The sequence below is a fragment of the Lactuca serriola genome, chromosome 2 (genome assembly GCF_051521515.1).
Source record: "Lactuca serriola cultivar US96UC23 chromosome 2, Lser_US96UC23_V15, whole genome shotgun sequence".
NCBI classification, from domain to species: domain Eukaryota; kingdom Viridiplantae; phylum Streptophyta; class Magnoliopsida; order Asterales; family Asteraceae; genus Lactuca; species Lactuca serriola.
The window spans coordinates 214,684,945-214,709,591 of NC_136409.1; the positions used below are offsets into that span (position 1 = coordinate 214,684,945).

The 24,647-nt window shown below is 34.4% G+C and overlaps 4 protein-coding genes across 4 annotated transcripts; all 4 read right to left on the bottom strand.

Moving 5' to 3' along the window:
• Positions 1-2,984: 2,984 nt before the first annotated feature.
• On the bottom strand, positions 2,985-4,290 carry LOC145088477 (Leucine-rich repeat (LRR) family protein). The gene has a single exon (XM_079026838.1). The coding sequence runs from the start codon at positions 4,218-4,220 to the stop codon at positions 3,099-3,101; it is 1,122 nt and encodes a 373-aa protein (XP_078882964.1). The 5' UTR covers positions 4,221-4,290; the 3' UTR covers positions 2,985-3,098.
• Positions 4,291-6,376: 2,086 nt separating this feature from the next.
• On the bottom strand, positions 6,377-9,109 carry LOC145088476 (protein HEAT STRESS TOLERANT DWD 1-like). The gene is made up of 12 exons (XM_079026837.1): positions 8,952-9,109; positions 8,648-8,814; positions 8,458-8,536; positions 8,171-8,344; positions 8,000-8,098; positions 7,752-7,920; positions 7,564-7,670; positions 7,308-7,447; positions 7,164-7,236; positions 6,977-7,092; positions 6,796-6,913; positions 6,377-6,719 (listed from the first exon to the last, which is right to left on the bottom strand). Exons 1-12 carry the CDS (start codon positions 8,997-8,999, stop codon positions 6,582-6,584), a joined length of 1,428 nt encoding a protein of 475 aa, XP_078882963.1. The 5' UTR covers positions 9,000-9,109; the 3' UTR covers positions 6,377-6,581.
• A 5,092-nt stretch (positions 9,110-14,201) lies between these two features.
• LOC145088478 (wall-associated receptor kinase-like 20) lies at positions 14,202-17,995 on the bottom strand. The gene is made up of 3 exons (XM_079026839.1): positions 17,166-17,995; positions 17,012-17,071; positions 14,202-15,514 (listed from the first exon to the last, which is right to left on the bottom strand). Exons 1-3 carry the CDS (start codon positions 17,947-17,949, stop codon positions 14,460-14,462), a joined length of 1,899 nt encoding a protein of 632 aa, XP_078882965.1. The 5' UTR covers positions 17,950-17,995; the 3' UTR covers positions 14,202-14,459.
• Positions 17,996-18,292: 297 nt separating this feature from the next.
• Positions 18,293-20,346, bottom strand: LOC145090792 (wall-associated receptor kinase-like 20). The gene is made up of 2 exons (XM_079028863.1): positions 19,569-20,346; positions 18,293-19,496 (listed from the first exon to the last, which is right to left on the bottom strand). The coding sequence occupies exons 1-2, from the start codon at positions 20,326-20,328 to the stop codon at positions 18,379-18,381; spliced, it is 1,878 nt and encodes a 625-aa protein (XP_078884989.1). The 5' UTR covers positions 20,329-20,346; the 3' UTR covers positions 18,293-18,378.
• Positions 20,347-24,647: the final 4,301 nt, after the last annotated feature.

Genomic DNA, 24,647 nt, shown 5'->3' on the forward strand with positions numbered 1-24,647 from the left:
TATAAATAACTGCAAGAAAAATACTGAAGGGGACAAACCTGATGTTCGAAAATAAATCCTTTTGTACATGGAAGTTAGGAAAGTTCTTCATCAGGCTACCAAGTTGCTAATGACTTAGAATTCGACACTGCTCACAAAGGGGGAGAATGTTGAGGTCGAAATTAGTTGCGAGGTGTCAAAATGTTCTTTGTCTTGTATTAGTATCGAAGTCTGTTTGTATGTATTGCATAAGGTCACTTCATTATGTCGAAGTGTTATTGTTCAGCTCTTATGTATTTTTTTTTTATTACTCGTGAGTTCCTATAAATAGGGATAGGTTATAGAGTTAGAGTAGCTTTTTGAGCATTCGCTGTTCGTACTATATTCATTCTCTATAACCTTCAGAAGTATAATCGAGCCATCCAGTTCTCTTATGTTCATAACTCAATCATGACTCTGATTTCATTTCTTATACTCGATCAATAACAACTACATACATGTAACAGAAAATAACTTTGATTTATTAGAAAAAGATTGTATCAAATGGTATTAATGACAGTTACAAAAACTCAAAACAAACCTAAAAATCACTATTACTACACATTAGATTAAACACAAAGTACATTGATATTAACCAACAATGTTCATAAGCAAATACAAAGTACTTTGCACTAGGAATTTGATTTCTTACTATTAGGACATTAAAATGAAGAAAAAAATAATAATATTTTAAGTACAATGTTATATGTTCTATGATTGGAGAGAAATAATTTAATGAAAGTTCGATGATATTCCTTGATATGACTATAAATACAAAAACAAAAACAAACAAAAAGATATATACTTGGGCTATAAAAGCATGTAGACAATAGAAACTGACAAATTCAAAAATATGGTCAAAATGACAATTTCAAGGGATAAAATTATACATCATACTTTTGTTTCAATGGTCCAGATTTCGAACAATGAAAAAAACCGGTATTAAATTAACCAAAATGGAAAAAAGGCAAAACAGTCATTGTGCATAAAGTAATCAAAATTTATAGTTTATCCAATGATACTTAAAATTTGTTACTAATTGTACAGTTTAAAAAATAAAAGAAAATTATAATAATTTAGAATGCCATTTTTTGTATGATTGGAGAAAAAAAAAATAATGAAAGTCCTTTGCTACTCGTTGGTATTACTACATATACAAAAACAATAAATTGACAAAATATGACAAAAATGGCATAAATGTCATATCGACTAAAAAAGCATTAAATACGTATGGAAAAACATAATACAATATCAGAAAATGTTTGGTGCAAAGAGAGTATGAACAAATTAATTTCGATATTTCTCGTACAACTTCATTTTCCAAAACTATAGTGCTCATTTTAAGCAGATTTTGTTGGAATAGAGTTTGAACTTGGTACAAGCGACTACTAGCTAATAAATAAAGAATGTTATTTGGTGGTGTGGGAGTGACAAAGCTACATGCCCTGATGGTTTCAGTCTTGCATTTAGTAAAAGATATTGGTATTTCTTGAAAATAATATTATAGAGGTTATAAAAGATATTAATTTATACAACTAAACTAATATTCCTCCAGGTTGCAATTCTTTCTTTGTTACCCTCATACCCAAAATTGATACTTCGATTATGACGACAAATTGTTGTCCTATCAGTGTTATTGGGGTGCAATATAAAATTATTGTAAAGGTTATGACAAATCATTTAGCATAAGTGGTGGATAATATTGCCAACATTGAACAATCTCTTTTTATAAAAGACAACGAAATTTTAGACAGGCTAACGAGATTGTTATTCCTTGAATTTACTAGTTGAAAAACCTAGTAAATGCCTTTCATTGGTAATTGTTTGGTTTTTCCTCTAGCGGCTCTAGAGCCTTATATACTAAATCATTCAGTTGTTCAATAAAAAACCTATGTGTTTGCCAAAGGCCCTTTGGTATAAATTTTGTATTGTTAGAGATTTAAAATAATAAAACGTTTGGATCATTGAGAGTTGTGAAACACTTTCAGATTAAAGCGTTCCGAGGATACACTCGAAAATCTTTAATCGGATAAAATTAACTGTTATTTGAAGAGAGAATGCAGAAGATGATATGATAATGTGTCTACTAAACTGATTTTGAAAATGATATTTTAACAAGAAACTAACTTCTTGTCGTAAAACTGTCATATGACAGTTAGATAAATGAAACTTCCTGACCAAAAGTTGTCACATAAATTGCCATAAAAACTCATAAACTAATTTAAAATCGGGTCTAGAACTTAGATCACAAAATCGAGTTTATTTTCTAAAATTTGAATTATTGATGCATTTTTAACAAAACAACTTAACTAAAATTCAAGTCTAGAATTTGGATCATAAGTTAGCCAAAGGTTGCCGCCTCTTGGACCCCGCTCCTAGGGGCACTGCTCTCGGATTCCCGTCAATTTAGGGGTTTCGTCTATAAATAACAATATACTTTCAACTAAGACAATTTTAAACAAATATGCATTCCGTACCACCCTAACTTATTTAATATTTATCAACAAATTAATCTGATTACATTTAAATGATATTAATGATACAAAATCACCAACATATATATTATTTATTTATTTTAATTCTGGTCCAATGCTTATGTTATATAGAAATAAATATTTATAAACTATAACTTGTGCCACCAATTAATAGATACGTCGTTGAATTTTCCTTTTATAGAGGAGACATTCTAAAGGATTTTGAGTTTTTGAGTTGTCAATTGATAATAATGTAATATGAATAGAGAACAAAAATAAGTCACAAAAAAGTCTCCGGTTACGGATGACCTAATGTAAATCAAATAACCTTTTGGCCACACTAGAAAATATTCAGCTAATATCAAAGCTTAAATTCTAAATATAAAATAGAAAATAGAAATAAAGGCTTTAGAGTTGTTAATTACAAGTAAATTAAACATTCATACGAAATTAAACTTTATCTAAAACCTAAAATTTAATAAAAAGTAAAAATAATTAAGAGAGGTAATATATCAACATCAACAAATCTCACACGAAATCAGTTCAACTTTCCTTATTCATCTATATGCTTTGAATAATCAAAATTTTTTATTTTTATCTTTGTATTCAATATTTCGATGGTGGCAGCCAGTGTTTAGTAGGCGGTGGTGAAGGAGGTGGTGGTGAACAATCAAGACAATTCACCGGACGAGAATAAAATGCCTTGCACTCCGCCACCTGCCGCTGTGCGGGCCTCTCCGGGATACAATTTTGTCGATCATCCTTGTCGGCCAGCTTGAGACAACTCTTGGGCGCGCCGCAAAAATAGTTATCCGAGTACGTGAAATTCTCCAGTCTTGGCAACGAGCAGATACTAGGCGGAATCTCGCCGGAGAACTTGTTGTGAGCCACATTTAACTGCTCCAGACTCTTCATTTCTCCTATACTTTCCGGCAACATCCCCACCAGTGAATTATAACTCACATCAAAAACCGTCAACTTCTTCAACGACCCAATATCCGGTGTTAAACACCCACTTAAACCCACGTTCATCAGAATAATCTCGTCCAAAGTTCCCCCCATATTCTTTATACTCGACGGCAAACTCCCTTTGATATTGTTATTAGCAAAAACCACCACCGAAACAGGAGAATTCCCGAGGTTTTTAGGAAAACTGGTGTCAAATAAGTTGTTATTGATGAAAATGGCGTCGAGTTTAAGGTCATACAATTTGGAAGGAACATCACCTTTAAACTGGTTAAACCGAATGTCAAGAAATTTGAGAGAAGAAAGAGAAAGCACGACTGATGGGAAATTACCCGAAAAGCGATTGTTACTGATGTCAAGCTCGTAAAGAAGACCTAGTTTGTTAAAAGATTTTGGCACTGTTCCACAAAAGCTGTTAGAATTGATGTGGAAGAGTGCGAGATCTGTCAGCAAACCTAGGTCTTCAGGGAGAGACCCAGAGATATTTGCATGGTTGAGGTCGATACCAGCGACCGTGGTCACATGTGGGTCGTCTAAAGAAGGCGCACAGAAGACCCCGGTATAGTTACACACTTTATAGCCGTACCAATTGGATGTGAAGCCTTGAGGGTCGGAGTTTATCGAATGTTTCCATGCTTGGAGGGCAAAATAGGCTTTTTGGAGCCTAGGATTTGGGAGAGATGAGGCTTGGTGAGAAAGGGTTGTGTAGAAAGAGAGAAGAATGAGAAGAACATATTTGACATGTGAGGGTAGTATGGTCATTTTTGGAAATAGATTTGGTGTGTTTAAGGAGAAATGAAAGCATGGGTGTTGTATTTAAATGAGATTTGGGATTGGGTCGATGGTGGTTGGGACATCGCTAGTGACATTCTTATACACAAGGATGCTTCACGAGTTTTATTTTAGTATAAAAGCGTAGTTTATATGATAAAATATTAAAGTACAAGTGAATATGTCATGGTAATTCGGAAGAAAACGATAAACTTTATATTTATAGTGCATTTTATTATTTCCAAACAAACAACATTAAAATAAAGAACTATGAAATGTCAAACGTATAAATTCTTGACCGATTAAACTTAAATCTAAACATATCTCGAGTGCACATATGATATTCCGATACACTCATTTGAATACTAGTGTTATTCCCAATAAAGGATATTTTTGTCCATAAAATATATACTTGTTTTATTAACTTATTTATTGATTTTTGTTATTATACTTTATACAATCAAATAAACCTTAATTATTAGTGAAATTCAAAAATAATAGAAGATAAATACAAGTACAAGATGTAAATGTTTTGACTTTTATTTGAATCAAAGAGTTGGAAAGCATCTTTAGGCCAAGTCGTAACAACATATGAAGTCTTTTTGTCACTTATGAAAGGAGAATAACACAGAATATATGAGTAAAATAATGAGTGGTTACAAGAACCAAGTAGGTAAAAATAAAATGTTTGGTCAATGTTTTAAAAAGTATTCATAATGCCGTTCTTTTAATGATGCATTTCATAATTTATTTGACATTTTCAGAAGATATTATTCTAACTCATCAAAGATCAAACATTATTCATGCAATTGGTAATTAGAAAATGTATTAAAGTTCAATTGATGAGGTTAACAATGGAATGGGCAATGTGGTACTGGAACAAATGGATCATCAACTTGGATTGGAGTTTTTAAATGTTTAGATATCCAAGTTAGTTCGTTTTCTTGCATTAATATTTTATTCGATCAAGTGGATAGTTTTCAAGACAGCGCTAATAAGAAGAGTGTAATAATGAGGTGGTTTGCATTACATTATGGTATTTATGGAGGTATCTTTTTTTAAGGTGGTAATATGAGAAAGGACATAATTTTTTATTCAGTTAGAGAGTTTTCTTTCTTTTGGGTTAGTAATAGACATAAAAATGTATTTTTAATTAGAAATGCTAGATGCAATTGTCTTTAAACAATTTGCAATGGTTTTTCTTGCTCTTCAGCTTCTTGCTAGATATTTGTTCTAATATATGGTTGGCTGCTTCAAAAAAAAATATTTAATCATTATGATGTTTGAGTTTACGATTAACTTAATAGAATAAACCCATAAAGAAAAGTCTAATTTGGTTTTTCATTATTTATTTTTGTAAAGTAATCTTGGGTAATTAATTAATAAAAACAAGTTGAGAATAAAATATTTATTTTGTGTTGGGTTGGAAAATATGAATGAACCAACTTTCTCAACAAACCAAGTGATCATAATTGTCAATTCCTTTCCTTCTAAGAAGCTCGCTATGCATGCATTGACAAAGTAAATGCAAGTTTCCAAAAGCATAATATTTGTTCATATTCCTTTTGTTGTACAGGAAACCCAATTTTTTTAATATTTATAGAAATCAATCAAGTAAATTTCATATAACTACCTGTTATATTGTTTAACTTATGATAGATGTTTTAATTTATAATTAATATAAATAATGTTATGATTTACCAATTAACATCATTATGGTTAAATTTTTTAGAAGTATTTATTATTGAAGCAAATTTTGAGTCAACTGTTTATGCATGATTTAGACTAAAAATTAACTAGACGTATACAGAGCCTTCAATCCTTGATTAAGTCAAGGGTCTCTCAACACAACTTGCATAAAAATTGAACCAATGAAAATAAATTATTCGATGAATTATAGTCCTTAAGGAAGTAGACTTTCGATGAGGTTTGTGATATTATTCATTAATAATCCAAATTGTATTTAAATGTATGAATTTTAAATGTCAAAATAGCATGTTTAAAACAATTCTAATAGGTACTACAAAGATGAATGATGTGAGGGGGTGGGTGTACTTTGAAGAATTACAATGAAAATATTCATTAATTATATATAGCACTCTAATTTCATTTATTTATTTATTAATTATAGCATCACACACTTTCAGTTCTTGGTATTAGCACATTTTACTTTGTTATTTTTATGTGAATAAATTCATTATGGTTTATAAATAATGTTTATAAACTCATTTTCACATGACTCAAAAATTCAAAACACTCCATACAAACCACAATATCTCACGTGATGCTCTCTTCAAACAAAATCTATGGCTTTCGGATTACATTTTTTTAAAAAAAATCTTTCCTGGATCTTCAAGCAGTAGCATTAGCAGGAGGAAGATTAGTTTCAATATTTGAAGGCATCAATATATTGAAACCATCACCAGCTGTAGAAATCAACATTCCTGGAATCTGTGTATGCCAATGAAGTTCTTTCAAGTCTTTCTGACCCTGTTCAACAAAAAAGTCAACAAAAGTCAAAACATTTTCCCATAAAAAAAAATCAACATTCAAAATTGCAACTTACCTGATGAACAAAAAGAAGCTGTGGAGGCAAATCTGTGGGCGCGTGTACTTCCTCTTGTGTTTTGGCTTTAAACTCGGCTTCCTCTTCTTCATCTCGCTCTAAAGAAAGGTCCCATATTCTGACAGTTTGACAAAAGATGAGGGTGTGATTTGTAAAACTATTAAAGATGAAAAATTCTTACGTGAGTTGATTATCTGATGATGATACTGCCAATGTAGATGCTTCATGTGGACTCCACTCGATAGATGTAATCGGATGTTTGTGGTACTCAAAATGTGCCACTACAGAATCACCTTCCTGAAATAAACAAAAAAAAATGTTATTTTTCCATAGTTATAAATTTTAATACAATAAATAAAAAAAAAAACCTTGAGCAATCTAAGATCACGAATAGAAAATGTCCCATCATCACTACCAGATGCCAACATACAACTAGCAAGCCTAATTAAAAAAAACAAATTAGTAACAAAATTATGACGTGTATTAATTAAAAAATAAATAAAGGTAGAAACCTGTTCCATGAAATGACATTAACATCTGTACTGTGTGCTTTAATGGAAGCTGCTGGTGATTTCCCTAATCGGGTATCCCATATTGCTATTGTCTTATCCACAGAACACGAAGCAAACACATATGGCTCTGTTGGGCTCCACTGCATCAAGAAAAGTTTTATAAAAAAGAGACTAAAAAGTAAAATAAAAACGACTTTTTCTTTTTTTTTTTACGTATTTAGCCTTAATGGGCAAAAGGGTAATAGTTATAAATTACCTGCAAATCTTCGACACTACCAGTGTGTCCAACAAATGGTTTACTATCAACATTCCATGTTGAGTCAGATGAAGGCTCCCATAAGTGGATGCAATTCTTGCAGTCACCTTTTTAAAAAAAAATGGCAAAATCAAATTAATAGTTTTTTTAGTTTTTATATCGCATAAATAAAATATTGTAATTCGTACCAGATACAAGCCTGCCAGGGACAAGGGCACTCCAGTCAATTGCATAGCCTTCATCTTTGTGACCAGTAAACTTTACTAAAGGAGTTTGATTAGAAACTGTTGAAGCGTCCTTGCTAATATTACTTTCAGCTTCTGCCAATGCATTTAAATGAGAGGCAAAATCCCATATCTGCATCACATCATCATTCATGTAAATTTTACAAGTATACTGTTACTGTTACTGATACTGTTATTGTTACTGATTATACCTGCACATGACCGGTGTCTCCCCAAGTTGCACAAATATGGGGTTTTTGTGTCATTGCACGAATTCTATTCACACAACCTTCATGAAAGACTTTTCGGACCTGTAGATTTAAATATAGAATGATTAAAATAGTAATGATCAAAGATGTAAAAAGTTAATGGCTACGTGTTACCTGAAAGACCGGAGCTTTTGGTCCTTCATTATCCAATTCATCTTCATCGCTATCACTACTATCACTTTCCATGTCTGTGTCAGCATTGGATGTTTTTGTTGGTACTAGTTCCCTTCTTTTTCCAGAAATGTTTGATATTTTGAATATTCCGATTGAATTGGGAGCATTATTTGCCTAGAAGAATAAGGATAACATATCATAAATTCTAAGGGGAAAGCAATCATGGAGTGAGATATTGAAGGAAGCAAATGAGCAAACTGAATTTAATTTGTAACATGTTTTATAACCTGAGTTCCAGTGACGCAATATATAGTGTGTGGAAATTCTGTCCGAACTAGTCCTAGTGAATCCCGCACGACGTCAAAGCTATACAACACATTAAACAAAGTCCAATTACATAACGAAAACTTCTTATACAGAAAAAAGGGTAAAAGAAGAAGAATGAATGAATGAAAGTCAATTTTGTAGTAAACAAACCTTAAGCAGGGCCAGCCAATGTGGAAGGCATGAAGAGAATTATAAGCTGAAGGATCACACTGAAGCTCTTCGCCTTCCTCTAAAGCATCAACACCGGGTTGCCACACCTTCGCTGGCATTGAAGGTACTGAATTTGATGAGGATGACCCATCTTCTTTCTTTGAACCCTGGTTACATAATCAATCGTATACCCAAAACCCAGTTTTATTAAAGATAAACAGAATCAAGATGAATGAATCCTTTGACAATTCGAAAAAAAACGTAAACCAACAATTGAAAATTTAAATTGATGGGGAACTACTACCTTGCTCTTCCGCTTAGCATTCTTTGGATTTTTCAAGCTTCGAACCATTTTTGCTTCGAGACAAGAGTGATACAGAGAAAGAGAAGAACAGAGTGCGTTGGCAAAGGGTTTTGGGAATTTAGGGTTTTTCACCTTATGTTCCAGGTTCCCCCGGTTCTTATGTGATTGAAGTGTAAGTTTCCAAAAAATAATAATAATAACAAATGACATGGAAAAGAATAGAAAGAAACCGTTTTTTTTATTAAAAGTGTAAAAACAGTTCCGTATTATTTATTTATTTATTTTAAGATCGATGTTCTCTTATGCTAGTTTGTTTTTTATTTTGGTAGAAAAAAACTAAAATGTCATTCTAATACATTTTTTATGTTTTTTTTTATTTAGTTTAAAGTTTTATTAATATATCTCTCTCTGTTGAAACTCAAACACATATACACACATAAACATCTCTCTCGACCCATGTTCATCATCATCCTCGTTTACCAATCAATTTGAATCAAATGGTGACTTTACCCCTTCTCCTTCTTTCATTGAAACCTACATATAGATCGGAACCATTTTCAACATAACGAAGATTGAGAACCCATTTAGAGAAACCATCATTCGCTTGAGACACATTTATTCACTGATTTAATCTCATCGAAGCAACATAAATCAACCAACACAAACTCATAAATATTTTTGTCGGTTCACCATCGATAATGAAGCAACAAACAATCAAAAATGACTTTGTTCAATCATCTTTCAACAAACATATCCTAAACAACATCAATTTAGAATTTCAGATCAAACATGAAAAAACTAGAAAGTGAAGAACTCGAGAGATGAAAAATAAGAAAACTAAAATCATCAGCAGTTTTCTTCTATGGCAGAGCTGCCGACACTAGCAAATTTGACTTCATCTCCCACCACCCCTCAGGCAAGTCCATCGTCGGTCGAAGCAAAAACAATTGAAGCACCATGTATGTTCGGAATATTTTGCATCGGGTTCGATTTGAAGTTTAATTTCATCGGTGATGGTGGCAACGTGTGGAGTGGCAGTGTGAATGGGTGAGGATTGGCGTCGCATAAAGTGGTGGTGGAAATAGGTGGAGTGGCGGCGCGAATGGAAGGAAGTGGTTGAGGCATTTTTTGTGATTTTCTTACGAGGTGGAAAGGGTTTTGCGGATGCCATTGTTTGAGTTAAAGTTTGATTTTATCAGTGGTGTTGCTAGTGGTGGTGGCAATAAGTGCAGTAGCAGTGCGAATGGGTGAGGGTTGGTGTCGTAACAAGTGGTGGTGGCAATAGGTGGAGTGACCAATGCGAATGGAAGGAGGAGGAGGAGGTTGTTGTGCTGATTTTTGCGATTTTTTGGTGAGGTGGAAAGGGTTTTGTGGTTGGCGCTTTCCAACAAGAGAAGAGAAATGTCGGATGTGGTTGGTCAGCGACTAAGTACAATAGAGGCAGAGTAAGAAGACCAACGACCAGTGGCAGTTGATGGTAGAAGATGATGGTGGTAGTTAGTGTTTGTCTTGGGGGAGGAGGGGGGGGGGAGTAAGGATGGGAGAAAGAAAGAAGATGAATAATGATAGTATCTGATGGATATAGGTAAAGGTGGGTATGTGTGTGTGTGTGTGTGTGAGAGAGAGAGAGAGAGATGTCCCTCTTTTTATTTGTTTCAAATATTAAAATAAAAGAATTTTTTTAATAAAATACAAAAAACAAATTAAAAGGGAAAATTAGTATTTTTCAAGTTTAACAATGATGAATTTCACAATGAAACTAGTTCAAAGTGACTATCAATCCGAAAAGTCATGGTTTGGATCAAAACCCGAAAAAAAATACATACCACAAGGATAATTTTTTGCAGTTTTGTCTTTTTTAATTACCGTGAAAATTATAAAAATAAGGAAAATAAAATAAAGAGAAATCAAATATCCTCCTACCTTTGGGTTGGGTTGGTTTCAATGGGTCAATTTTGACATGGCAAACCCAACCCAAACCAAAAAATCCGCTTTTTAAAATCTTAAACCCAAACCGATGCTTTGGGTTCTGTTTCGGTTTTATCGGTTTTTAGTTTTTGGGTTTTCGGTTTCGGTTTTGTTCACCCTTACTTAAGACTATGAAACTTGTCATATTTAATAAAATTAATAAATTTTTATTACACGTATCATCATCTAAAAGTGGTAGGAGGATTGGTAGAAATAATAAGTAGGAGGATATTTAATTTCTCAAAAATAGAAGAAGAGAAGGTTCTCTCTAAATCGCTTTATTGTTGATTATTTACGACTAGTGTCCCTTGTTGTTTTCGGTCGATAAAAAATATTGTTTCATAGTGTTTGTTGTGTTTCTCATATCAAGTACTCAAGTATAACAGTAGCAAATGTAAAACTACATTGCAATTTTGGTGATCAAGTCCAAAGTACATTGCTTTTTTGGTGGTCATGTCCATATATTGTATTTTTCGATATGTGCTGCATGTTTATTATTTACTTGTTATATATGTAAACACACCATATAACACCCAATTAACACATAACGAGTGATTGTTTATTTACACCATGATGTTTATGATAGTTTAGCATGCACATTATTTTAAGATGATACATAACATTGCATACACATTCCATTACAGGGGATGTGTTGACTTTGAGAGGTCTAGACCGCCAAGAAGATCTACGATGAAGTCTTGACATTCTATAGTCTTTTTATACTCTTCTAACTAGTTATTCTAGAGTAACCCCTTATATTAGTGTCTTTGGGATGTGTTGACATGTAACTTAAATGTGTTGATGTCTTTGTAACATCGTGTGAATCCATGGTGTTACGAATTTGGCGTGTGTTGATGTCTTCTTCAAATTTACTCATTAGGGGTTTGAAAGAGGGTGGATTGTATTGAAAACAAAGCTTAAGAATAAACAACTAATAAACGTCTGCGGGGAATATATATTAGAGTTTGATAGAGTAATTAAACCACATAAAATTGTTGGTGTTCTTGGTTTGGTGTCTTGTTTATTATTTTTTTTTGTTAGTGATTAATACGTGTTAATGTTTATGAGATATATGATTCTTGTTAAAGAAATAATTATAAGGTTATTAATATCTTCTCATTATATCTAAAGGGAAATTCATAAAATCGACTATTAAGAATGAAGGATTTAAAGATATATTTTTTTTTGACAAAAAATTACATCTCAAATGCAAAATTCTAGATTCAGGAAAAAAATTCCAAAATTTTAAGAACATACTGAAATTTTGAGAAACAAATATGAATTTCGAAAGAATGTTTTTTTTTTACTGAAATCTAACAAAAATATAAAGAAACATGACAAATGAAAATAGATATAATAAAAACACATAAACCTTTACATTTGGTTAAAAAAAAGTGATATTGGACATTTGAATGACCATTTAGACAATGTGTAGAGAGAGTTTTGAAAAGTGTTTTGTAAAAACGAGGAAAAAAATACATGTTATATATCTAATTGAGTATCGAATGACCGATTTCGAAGTAACTAGTCATTTTCAACATCTTTAAAGAAAATGATCATTTTCTTTTTATTGTGTCATTCTAATGATCATATTTACTAATTCAATATATAGTCATCTTATAGCTATAAGAAAAAAAGGTAAAATAATTTTGATGGTCAATGAACTATCATTTTTTATATTAGTCACTTTCTTATTTTTTTTATATAATTTATCATTAAACTTACATGAGTGGTGCACAACCTAGCATTTTGATCAAATATTATAGTTTAATGTTTTTACACGATTTACCATTAAATTTTTTTTTTTCCACTTACCATAAAAGTATGTCCTAACCATCTTCTCCGACCAACACCATCAACTCTCACCACCACCAACGTCCACCTCTCACCAATACCATGTCCAACAACAAACACCATATTATATCACATTCTATCTCGATCACAACCATCCATCTCTACTACCAATAAATTGATCTAGAATCCATGGATAAGGGGTTACACACGATTCAAGAAGAAAGGACGAGAGATGGATGTGGGGTAGTGTGGTTTTCATAAAGTAGCAAGGGAAGGAGAGAAATGTGGAAATATGTGTAAGGAGGGATGTCACCGATAGTAAATGGAGACGGTGGCCAAATAAATGTGCTTATTTGTAAAATGTGTTTTTTCTTAGGCTATTTCTAGATAGACAATCTATCTATTATAAATATGTTTCTCTATAAAAATGTTATTCTTTTTTGATTCACGATCAAATACAGTTTATATGTTTTATGTAATCTCTGAAGCTTTTTGAAGATCAAAAAGTTAATGACTATATGGGTTTAATTATCATTATTTCTATTTCTCTTTAATGGTTTAACTTATTTTTAAGCTTCTAACATTTTCATTATCGTTTAAAGAGTAAATAATTGCCATCAAATCTCATTATATTAGTCGTTAAGGTGTCTAAAAAGTAATTATTAGTTATAGATTGCTAATATTTGACATTATATATAATTTTAGTTTTTAGTTTTGTTTATGTTTTCGAATTTTATTTTTTATCTTTAAGTTTTTCTTTGTTTTATCATTTAGATTAGTTTACGGTGTTAAATATTATGATAATATTTTCAAATATGAGAATATTGGATACCTAATGAAATTCATATATTTTAATTCTTTTTAATATGTTTCATATAACGAAACTTAGGATTATCCTTACTATGTTTATTTTCACTTACATTTTAGTTTTTGAGCTTATTAATGTAATTGTGTTTCCTTATGTTTTTAATGTTAGACTAATAAGTTAATTTTTTGTTAATTAATCATAAAATAATTACAAAATAACACACAATTTAAGAATAGAAACCTTCATTTTGAATCAAATAACCATTGTATTTTTAGTTAAATATTTGTTATATTTAAATTCTTATTGAAATATTAATTACTAGTATATAACCCATGGGAACTACGGTAACAAAATTAATTAAACTTTCATGGTGAAAACTCAAAATTATTATTCAGTTATTTTAAATAAATTATTAATTAAAAGGAATTTTTTTAGTTATATAAAATTATAATCGTTAATTTGAATAAAGATATGAAATTATATCATCTTATAATTTTTATTAATTTTATTTTAATTTTTATTATAATGTTATTAATTTAATTTAATTAGAGTGGAAATTTTGAAATTTGAAATTAAGAATCAATAGATTGACAAGTGACATGTATTAATTAAGAGATTTAATAAGATGTCAGTTGGCAAAAAAAGAATAAAATATATATTAATTAGGACACCTGTGAGAATGTCAGAAGGAGATTAAAACTATTCTTTTATTAGATTGGAAGATATACAATATGTTTTATTTTAATCCGTTTTAAAATAATTTATAGCTTCCTCTCTCTACTTACAACTTAAAACATCCTACAACCCAAACCCTCAAAGTTATTCTAAATACCATATAAATTTTTTAACTTGGCAATTTATTTCTTGGGCAAAGTTGAAGGATTTGATCTTGCCTAGTTTCTACAATATCTATTGGGTATCCGTTGAGGCGTTGATGTTTATTGATCTTCCGTACTTTTATGTGTGGCAATGCTAATGATATACTCTATCTCTTCCGTCACCTCTTTCATCGAAGGCCGATCTTGTCGACGTTCCTCTAAGCACGACACCGCAAGAAACCCTAATGCTTTCATCGTCTCCAACTCCAACTTGCTAGCACCACTCTTCAGTTTCGGGTCAACCGCATCCAACATCCTCTCCTCTTCAACAACCCGTTTCACATAAATCGCCAAGTTCACATCGTCTGGTGGTCTATTGAAATCTATTGCTTTCTCCGATGTTAGTAACTCCAACAACACCACCCCAAAGCTATAAACATCGCTTTTATCTGTCAATTGATAGTTTCTATAATATTCAGGATCCAAATACCCTAAAGTTCCCTGAGCACACGTTGTGACGTGACTCAAATCCGCTTCAGCCAACCGTGACAGCCCAAAATCCGCAACCTTTGCGTTCAATTTCTCGTCTAACAGGATGTTGCTTGATTTGACATCACGGTGGTAGATTGGTGGAACTGCAGAGAAATGGAGGTAGGCTAGCCCCTCCGCCGTGTCACGAGCAATGTTTAGCCGGTGGTTCCAAGTCAAATCGCCGTTGTGTTGACCTTTTAAGTGTTCCAAGAGAGTTCCGTTTGAGATGTACTCGTAAACTAGTAATGGCTGTTCAAGCTCAACACAACAGCCCAGGAGGCGAACCAGGCCACGGTGGTTAACTTGACAGAGGATTCGGACCTCGTTGAGGACTTGATCGGTGCCTTTTGTGTTTCCGAGTTTGGCACATTTGACGGCGACGACGGTGGAATCTTCTAGAATACCTTTATATACTTCGCCGAATCCTCCGGTGCCGAGGAGGCGGTCTTTGGAGAAGTTGTGTGTGGCTTTTTTGATTTCTTTGCCGGTGAAGACTTTAGCGTTTTTCCCGGAACCGGCGTTTAGTATCTCTTCACGTTCACGTGCAAGGCGTGCTTGAGCTTCTTTGTGGCGGCGATGGCGTCTGTAGAGTAGGAGTCCGATTAACGCTGCCACAAGGGTTGCTCCCAGACCGGAGGTCAAACCTGAACATTTTGAATGTCAGCAAAATAATGGAGTTTGTTTAGTTCGCAAATTGTTTTGAAAGATATGAGTTTTCATGCATCTGATTGGCGGGAAACATAATGGAATTTGTGAGCTGGAATGGAAGAGAGAAAAGAGATGGAGAGGTCGAGAGGCATTTAATTGTGACATTCTACTGTTAAAAGGGTATCTAACTATTTTTAAAACGAAATGTAAACAATTAAATTCAATAGGTCCTAAGATAAAATGTTGATATCCATGGTCAAAAGATTTTGTGAACTGACATGGAATTCAATACCATAGTTATAGTTATGGTCAACCAAAGTCTCCAAAAAAAAGTTTCAAAAACTAAATAATATAAATATGTAGAGTTTTTGTTTTTTTAGAAAAGTGTATGTCTTGAAATATATTTAACCATTTAACCATACAAAAAGTCAAAAACCACTTTGGTAATATACCAGGGAATATGAATAAAATTAGTTAAAATAACACTTAAACTAAACTAATTCTCTAAATTTTTGGCCTACTTTTGACCAACCTCCAAACACGATTTCACCAAGAATATATTGTTGGTCCTACAATATATATTTGTTCATTTTTTACGTAAAAGTATTTTAGTGACTTATTTTTTTGGCCTAATTGCTAATGTAGAGCACGTACGTTACTACTCCAAATATAACGGAGTACATGCTAATGTATAGTACTTGATATCTATCAAACTCAAAAATCAACTTAAGAAGTTGAGATATTTAACCCATAGGAGCTGAATCAAACTTGAACCAGACTCAAAGGTGTTGCATTTAATTGCAACATAGTATCTACTAAAATTATGTTTAGTACAAGTTTAAATTGAGAGATCAAAATATAGCGTGAGAGTATCTATAAAAATCAAGTTCATTTTAAAATCATCGATACTTGAAAAATAGGAGATATGTTTGGGTATAATGACTTAACTAGGTGTGAGCCCCATGTATTACATGTGTGTATTTAAAACAATTATATATATATATATATATATATATATATATATATATATATATATATATATATATATATTTGAGAAATATGAATTTATAAGGAAAATAAGAAAAATATTAAATTACTAAAATTAAAGTGTTTTTTTTTCTCTTTTAAATTTAAACAAATCATTTAGATAAAATAATCAAAGCAAATTAATGAGATTTTAATTTAAAATTTTGAAATTATAATGAAAGTCAATTAATGAAATTGATAAGCATTTATTATTAAATTTAAATACCATATGAAATTTAATAAAGTAGGAAAACCATAAAATTACATATGGAATAAAAATTTATTTAAAATAACCACAAAATGACATGTAGCAAAACGAATAAAAGTGTGACAAGTGGCAAAAAAAAATCTGCATTTATTAGAAAAGATTAGTGATATTAGTATGATTTGATTAAACTTTAATACTGAAAATTCAACTAAATCTATCTCATTTTTGTTACTTAATTTAAGTGGAAGTGTCATAATACCTGCAATAAGGGCAGTCCGCTTGGAGTCGTCGCAGTCCCCTCTGTTCTCACAAGTATCATCTGTACAAAAATATAAATTGACCCAAATTATATTGCCATCTTTATGATACCCAATGAAAACTGTTCGAAGATCATGAAAGTTGTACCAAATTACCTAACGCACAAACTCCGTCAATGGCGTCCCAGTGACGTCCTCTGTTACAATAACATCTACTAACACCACCAGTACCAGATGGCATACAAGTAGAGCTACTATCACAATCCGCTTGGTTCCCACATAAGGGTTCCGGCGGCGACACCCACTGTATTTCCACTCCAGCAGCAGGCCACCGACTCACCGGCAACGAATAATCCAAATTCGGGAAACTTCTATACGCCTGACACCCACCGTCTCTCACCCGGATCGAGTACATCGTCGATGACCCACCCGTCCGAAACGTACAACAAATTGGAGCTCTGCCACAAGCCGACGCCTCTGCTGAGTTGTTTATGTAGGTGTGACATAGGCTCGTCGAGGTACAATTCAACGGCGACCTCAAAAGCGACTCAGAGCAGTTAAGGTACAAGATGGTGTTGCCGCTTGTGATGTTGAACGGCAAGGTGGAGTTCAGCTGGAGTCCCTGGGAGGAAATATCCGCCGTCACGCAGGTGGAGTTGTTGTTGAGGAAACTCGGCGGTTGGATAACGAAACGTTGGGTGGCCTGAGAGATGGAGGAGATCGGATAGGTGTTGTTCAGGCTGTTGAAGTACAAGTCACCTTCACTCACGTCGCACCGGATCCTGTAAGACTGGTCGCCGCAACTAGGTCCGGTACTGAGGGGGTAGGGAACTTGTGTGGAGCCACAGTCAGGGCAGCGGGTGGCGGAGGTGGCGAGACCCGCGCACATTAGAACCAGCGCCACCGTGAGCATGATAGCAAAAGTTGATTTAGACGCCATGTTTGAAAAGATTGAAAAATGTTTATGGGTTCGATCGAAGAAGATCGAAAAGGATATTTGGATTTATATTGAGTTGTCTGTTGTCGTTTTATTGACTTTTTTTTTTTTTCTATAACTTATTGTATTTTAATTGACTATTTAAGGGTCAATGATATTACGTCCACCTTATCAAGTCTCAACTACCACATTGAATTTATTGTGAAATAGATGTTACTAAAATGTCAGCGGATAATGTTCATGTTCTCTAGAACATAAAACATGTAATCGTACTATTACTAGAACACAAAACATGTATACAATTGTCTCAACAACCACAACGAATCTTTGTGAGACATGTTTATTATAGGATACAATAAAACTCTAAATGACGTACAACATTGAAGGCATGTATTCCATATTTTGATGCATAATATACAAATCATGAAAGATCTAGTTGTCCGAACCATGATCATCTAATTCTAATCTGGTCGCTACAATACCCATGATATACTCAATCTCTTCAGATGCTTCCTTCATACAGGGCCGGTTTTCTCTTTTTTCCTCCAAGCAACTCATTGCAAGAAACCCAAAAGCTTTCATAGCATCAATCTCCAATGGTGTAGCGTCTTTTTTGAGGGACGGGTCGATCGCATCCACCATTTTTTCCTCGCTCACTATCCGTTTAATGTAAGCCGCCAAATTCACATCATCCGTTGGCCGACAAAAGTCAATAGCTCTTTGACATGTTAGTATCTCCAACAACAACACTCCAAAGCTATAGACATCACTTTTATCAGTTAGCTGATAATTCCAGTAATAATCAGGGTCCATGTATCCGAGTGTACCTTGGGCACAAGTTGTCACGTGGGTTACATCCGCCTGAGCTAGTTCTCTTGACAAACCGAAATCTGCAACCTTTGCTCTCATTCGACTATCGAGCAAAATGTTGCTAGATTTTATATCGCGATGGTAGATTGGGGGAGATGCAGAGAAATGGAGGTACGAGAGCCCTTCTGCAGTGTCACGAGCAATGGCTAACCGTTGACTCCATGTTAAATGGCGTTTGTTTTTACCATGTAAATGATCATAAAGACTTCCGTTTTGAATGTATTCGTATACTAAAAACGGTTGTTCAAGTTCTACACAACAACCAAGAAGTTGTACTAGGTTTTTATGGTTGACTTGACATAGGATTCGAACCTCATTTAGGACTTGATCTATGCTTTGGGTGTTTCCAAGCTTGGGACATTTTACAGCCACTGTAGTGCCGTCGTCCAACACCCCTTTATACACTTGACCAAAACCTCCGACGCCAAGAAGTCCGGCGGAGGAGAAGTTGTTTGTTGCCTTTTTGATCTCTTTGCTGGCGAAGATCTTGGACGATTTTCCACCGCCGCTCGACCTTAGAATATTTTGGCGCTCACAAGCTAGGCGTTTTCGTGCTGCTTTGATTTTTTGACGGCGGATGAACATTGTGATCGCAAATACAACTGCTACAGATATGGTCCCTCCGATGCAAACTGCAGTCGCTCCGAGTACCTTCCGTTTTGCTTTGACTTTTTTTAGATCTGTAATAAAATTACTTAATTACGTTTTGGAATGCTAAAAGGTAATTATATTAAACTGAGATCTTTACGTACCCTTAGTACACTGGCCGGCGATTGCATCCCAGCGGAATTTACGGTTACAGAAACACCTTCGCGTTCCGCCGTCGTGAGCGTCCCTGCAAGTGGAGGTTGAGTCACAATGCCCCTGCGATGAACATGGTGGCTCCGGAGGTGGTGCCCACATCAACTCCACGCCAGGATTCGGCCATTTGGCAAACGGCAACGATGTGTTTACGTTCACGAAGCTTGAGTAAGCCCTGCATCGATCTATATTGAGCTGAATGGAATACAGGTTTGTGTAGCTGCCTTTTCTGAAGGTGCAACAACGTGGAGTTTTCCGGCAAATGGACATCTCCGGCAGGCCGTTCTGGCAGGCGTTGCAAGCGCTTGCCGGCGAGCAATCATACGCAAGTTTCCCCGTTGGCTCCGTACAGTTGAAGAATAAGACAGTGTTACTCTGGGTGATAGTGAAGGGTAAAGAGGTATTCAGCTGAAGTCCCTCGTTGGCTAAATCAGACGTAACGCAGGTATCTGGTAATAAATCCGATGGACCGATGACTAGCCGTTGATTTTTCTGGAAGATTGATATGATTGGGTAAGTGTACCTTCCCGTAACAAACTTCAACACTCCCATGTCACACCGAATCTTGTACGATTGATGGCCACACAACGGTGTAGTGCTGAGTGGATACGGAACTGGAGTCTTCCCACAATCCGGGCAGCGGATGGCCACCACACAAGCGGCGTTTACCATCAAAACCACCACAATCATCACCATTCTTATCGGAAACATAACTGATATATGAATGAATGGAGGTAATAAGAACTAAAGTACTTACATGTGATTCACTATTTGTAGGTGACAGTATCTAAGAATCCTAGATACGTACATCCACTTGTAACTTCTTGTTTAGTATTCCACGAAAGATTGTTGTTTTCGATGGACATGTGTCCAAGGATATGGCGTGAGATGTGATTGGGAATAGAAAACCACACTGAGAAGTGAGAAGTATCGGGATGGAAGCCCGTTGGTTAAGATCTGAAAACAATTCGGGACCAATCTCCATGTTTAGTATTGCTAAATCCCAATCTCAATATATAGAAACATATATACCAGCGACACATGAAGATATTACTTGGGAGACTTATATTTGCTCATTTGTTGAAAGGTTTATTTGCTGGACCATATTCATAGATTCCATGAATCTATGAAAAAACGAACTTAATAACTTTCTATAATCCAACATGTTAATTTGATTCACAATTTTTTTTTTTTTGGAACAACAACATATTTTTGACATATATAGGTAACCAAAATATGTATCATGTACATACTTGGTCATTATCTTTTTTATTTCCACTAGCTTTTTGTAAAAAGTATTATGGATTAAAATGAAGAGAAAAACACAAAAATAATAAATTTTTCAAAAAATAACAAAAGATTAAGAAATGCACATCTAACCAACTGGATGGGCTTTTAGTGGATTGCGATTTTGTGTATTGGGGTGCAATGCATTTTTAATGGGCTACTTTTTAGAAAGCCCATCATTTATAATTTCTTCTTAGTTGCGGCACTTCTCTAGGCTTCTACCCCGGGGCATGAGTGCGAGTCCTCTTAGTTTAGATTTTTTCTTTTCTCCATTGTGGACTTTTTTTTTCTTCAGATGAGCTGATTTTTTCTTGGATTTCTTTCTGAATTTACTAAAACTTTCATTTATACAGTCATTAATTTTAAATTTTATATCTCTGAGTTGTAAAGTCATGAATATAGAATGTTGCACACTTTTACATTTTCATCTTTTGCTTAAAATTTTGTCCAATTCAGTTATAACTCATATTTCTCCATAACAAATCCGTTATTTACCCTATAGAGTGTTAATAAAATGTTTTCAACTAATTTTTAGGGTAATTAACCTTGCTTTTATAGGTCTTTCAATCGTTTTACAATTTTGTCCCATTTTTACATTAAATAACAACTTACTTTGCAAATTTACCACTTTCATGTTTAAGCACATAAATTTTCGTACTATTTTACTTCGCATGCATATTATGATACATTTAAACACAACCAAACACGTTTTGAGGTTATTTTTCACTTTTGTCTCACTATGATCATAAACTTATATGGTCATTTTCATCACTCATATACATGAGGTTGCAACGGAACCTCATCATCTAACATAATATAAACTACTAAAACATGAGTGGCACTTAACTTTAGTTATTAGAGCATATTTGGTAAAAACCATAACTTTGTCCCCATTTTCCATATCATAAAGGTGTTGGTCTTTCTAATAGCATACATAATTACATCTTTATCATGTTAACATTTACTAACACCATAAAATGGACATTTAGGATGTTACATGATACTCTCATATTAAATACATTAATTATCCACCCGATCAAGAGGTATAACAAATTGTAGCTTAGGCGTATATTAATGATTCAGGTGTGTTGTTTGTGTAAGTATGACGAAGGCTTATGGAGACACAATTCAGTGGTGACCTCTAATGTGATTTAGGGAAGTGAAGGTACAAGATGGTGTTACCACTTATGATGTTGACCATAAGGGTGGGGGTACATCTAAAGGCCTTGGGAAAAATATTATAAGTGATGTAGGTGTTGTTGAAGAAGCTCAAAGTTAGATTACAACATATCAATATAAACATTACCGGGTTTGTTGACAGGCAGCACAAAGCAATATAGTCTCAACCCAACCACACTATGTTGATATATGCAACAGATAACATATAACCAGTCAACAGATAATCAGGCAGGTCTACTAATCACTAAGCATGGCAACATCCTATATACCAGGACACCGATCTAACAGATCTCTACAACATAACAACATACTATCATGTATAGGATATACAATCCAATGGGTCAGCCTTGGTGCCTTCGACCCACAAGTACAGTGAGGAAGAACTAACCTCAATATGCTGATAACCAAATAACTGCTCGGGCCACTGAAACGGATAACCTTGCACCGACTAACCTTGCACCAACATCATAAAGGCCCAACCCAAAATGCATAAAAAGCTCAAAACCCAAAATGGCAGTCTAAAGCCCAAATCAAAAGCAACAAAGCCTATTATGGCCCAATAACCCGATTGGGCCCCAAAACCATCACGGACCTAATTCCAAGAAAACCCTAAGTCCATCCATGACCCAAAGTCCAAAGTCCAATGACCCAACAAGTCCCAAGTCTCAAAAATCCCAAAATGGCAAACTGGGAGTATGCCCCACGTAATAGAATGGTACACCCAACGTACTCACCCACGAAACACAAATTACAATCGGCTGATGCACGAAATCTTCATTACGCTGAGCGTACTTTCGATGTATGCCCGACGTACTCATCAGGGACCAAAAATCCGAAATAAGTTCTTAATGGTTAAGACAATGACTTCCGAACTTGGATATGACCATAATGAGACGTCTTAACACGCAAAGTTGGCAACTTTACTCCTTTGCATGGCTTAATGAGACCAAAATCCTTAATAACATCCATAATAAACATCTAACTCATGCATGGTCCAAGATAACTCACCAAGATGACATTTTTATGAACAGGGGACCTCCCAAAGGCCAAGATCCATCATTCTAAGTTTTTGGAGTAGCTCATACTCACAAGGATGACTCTAAGGACCAAAAGAACCCCAAAATACTTCTTAAAATAGATCTAACACATAGAGTCATCAAGATAGAAACTTTATACCTGTAAAATATAGATCAATATGCAGCAAGTCTGGATCCAAAAACTTTAAGCAATCCCACACTTCTCCAAGAAGTTCCTTCTTCTTCTTCTACGAACACCAAAAAGCATGAAATACCACCAAAAGCTCAAATACCACTCAAAAGGGGGGGGGGGTAGGTTTCATTTCTAGGGTTTAGAGGGATGGAGGCTGAAGATAATAGGTTTTGGTGGTGATTTAAGGAGATTAATTAGGGTCCAAGACCCTAAATTAGGGTTCGAGTCTAACTGGAGTACGCCCCGCGTACTTCTGGTACGCCCATCGTACTCCCTTAAGGCTTCGCGATCCATCAGCCTAGTACGCCCATCAGTGTACTGAGCTGCTTGCCACCTTAAGTGATTTGGTGCTTAATCCTTATAGCCATTATGGGGTTCTAAGACTTAAAGTTGGCAACTTTATGCCTTAGCATGTCTTAGTGGAACCCAAGATCCATTTTTGTCCAACAAAGCTCACATTAAGGGCTTAAATTCATGCATGGACTCATATCAACCATCAAGATGACATTTTTATTCATCTAAAACATCAAATGGACTAAGATCTAACACCTCTAACTTCCGGAGTTGCTCAAACTCATAAAAAGAACCCATGGGACCAAATAAACTCATAAACAAGCCCTAAACTCTAACAATCAAAATGAATCATCAAGGTAAGAACTTTTTACCTTCAAAACCTTCCAAAGTTGATGAAGACTTTGGATCAAGAAGCTCAACCTCGACAAATGTTTGGTCTCCAAGTTCCTTCTTCTTGAATACACACTGAAATGCCATAAAATCATTTCAACGCTTAAGAACACTCAAAGGGGGGTGAACTAGGGTTAGATGGGACATAATGAATAATGGAGGCTGATAAGGATGAGTGTCCAAAGGCCATAATATTGTTTAAATAGGGCTCATGCCTGAAAAATTTGGGTTTAGTCTTTGGCTACGTACGCCCTACGTGCACTATGTACGCTCAGCGTACGTGGCTAAGCCCCCCCCCCCCCCCACCCAAAAGCGTGCATGTATGCTAAGCATACCTAAATGTACACCCAGCGTATGAGAGGACCATTTTTGCAAAAAATTTAAACTTCAAGGACCAAAGAGGAAAATACCTAGAATTGAATGTTAGACTAATCTAGCATGTTATTCACATACTGGATCATTAAACATGTATGGGTATTTTGGGAACACCTACTTGAGCTCGGCGAATTGCATGAATCACACCCCTTTTTTTCTAGTAGTAATCTCTTTAGAATTTTTATGAAAAACTTACCAAACCCTCAGTTTTATTTCAGACACACCTGAGAATATGTTTGAATCCGTCAAACCAAGGCTTTGATACCAACTTGTAATGTCCCAAAAAGCATAAGTAA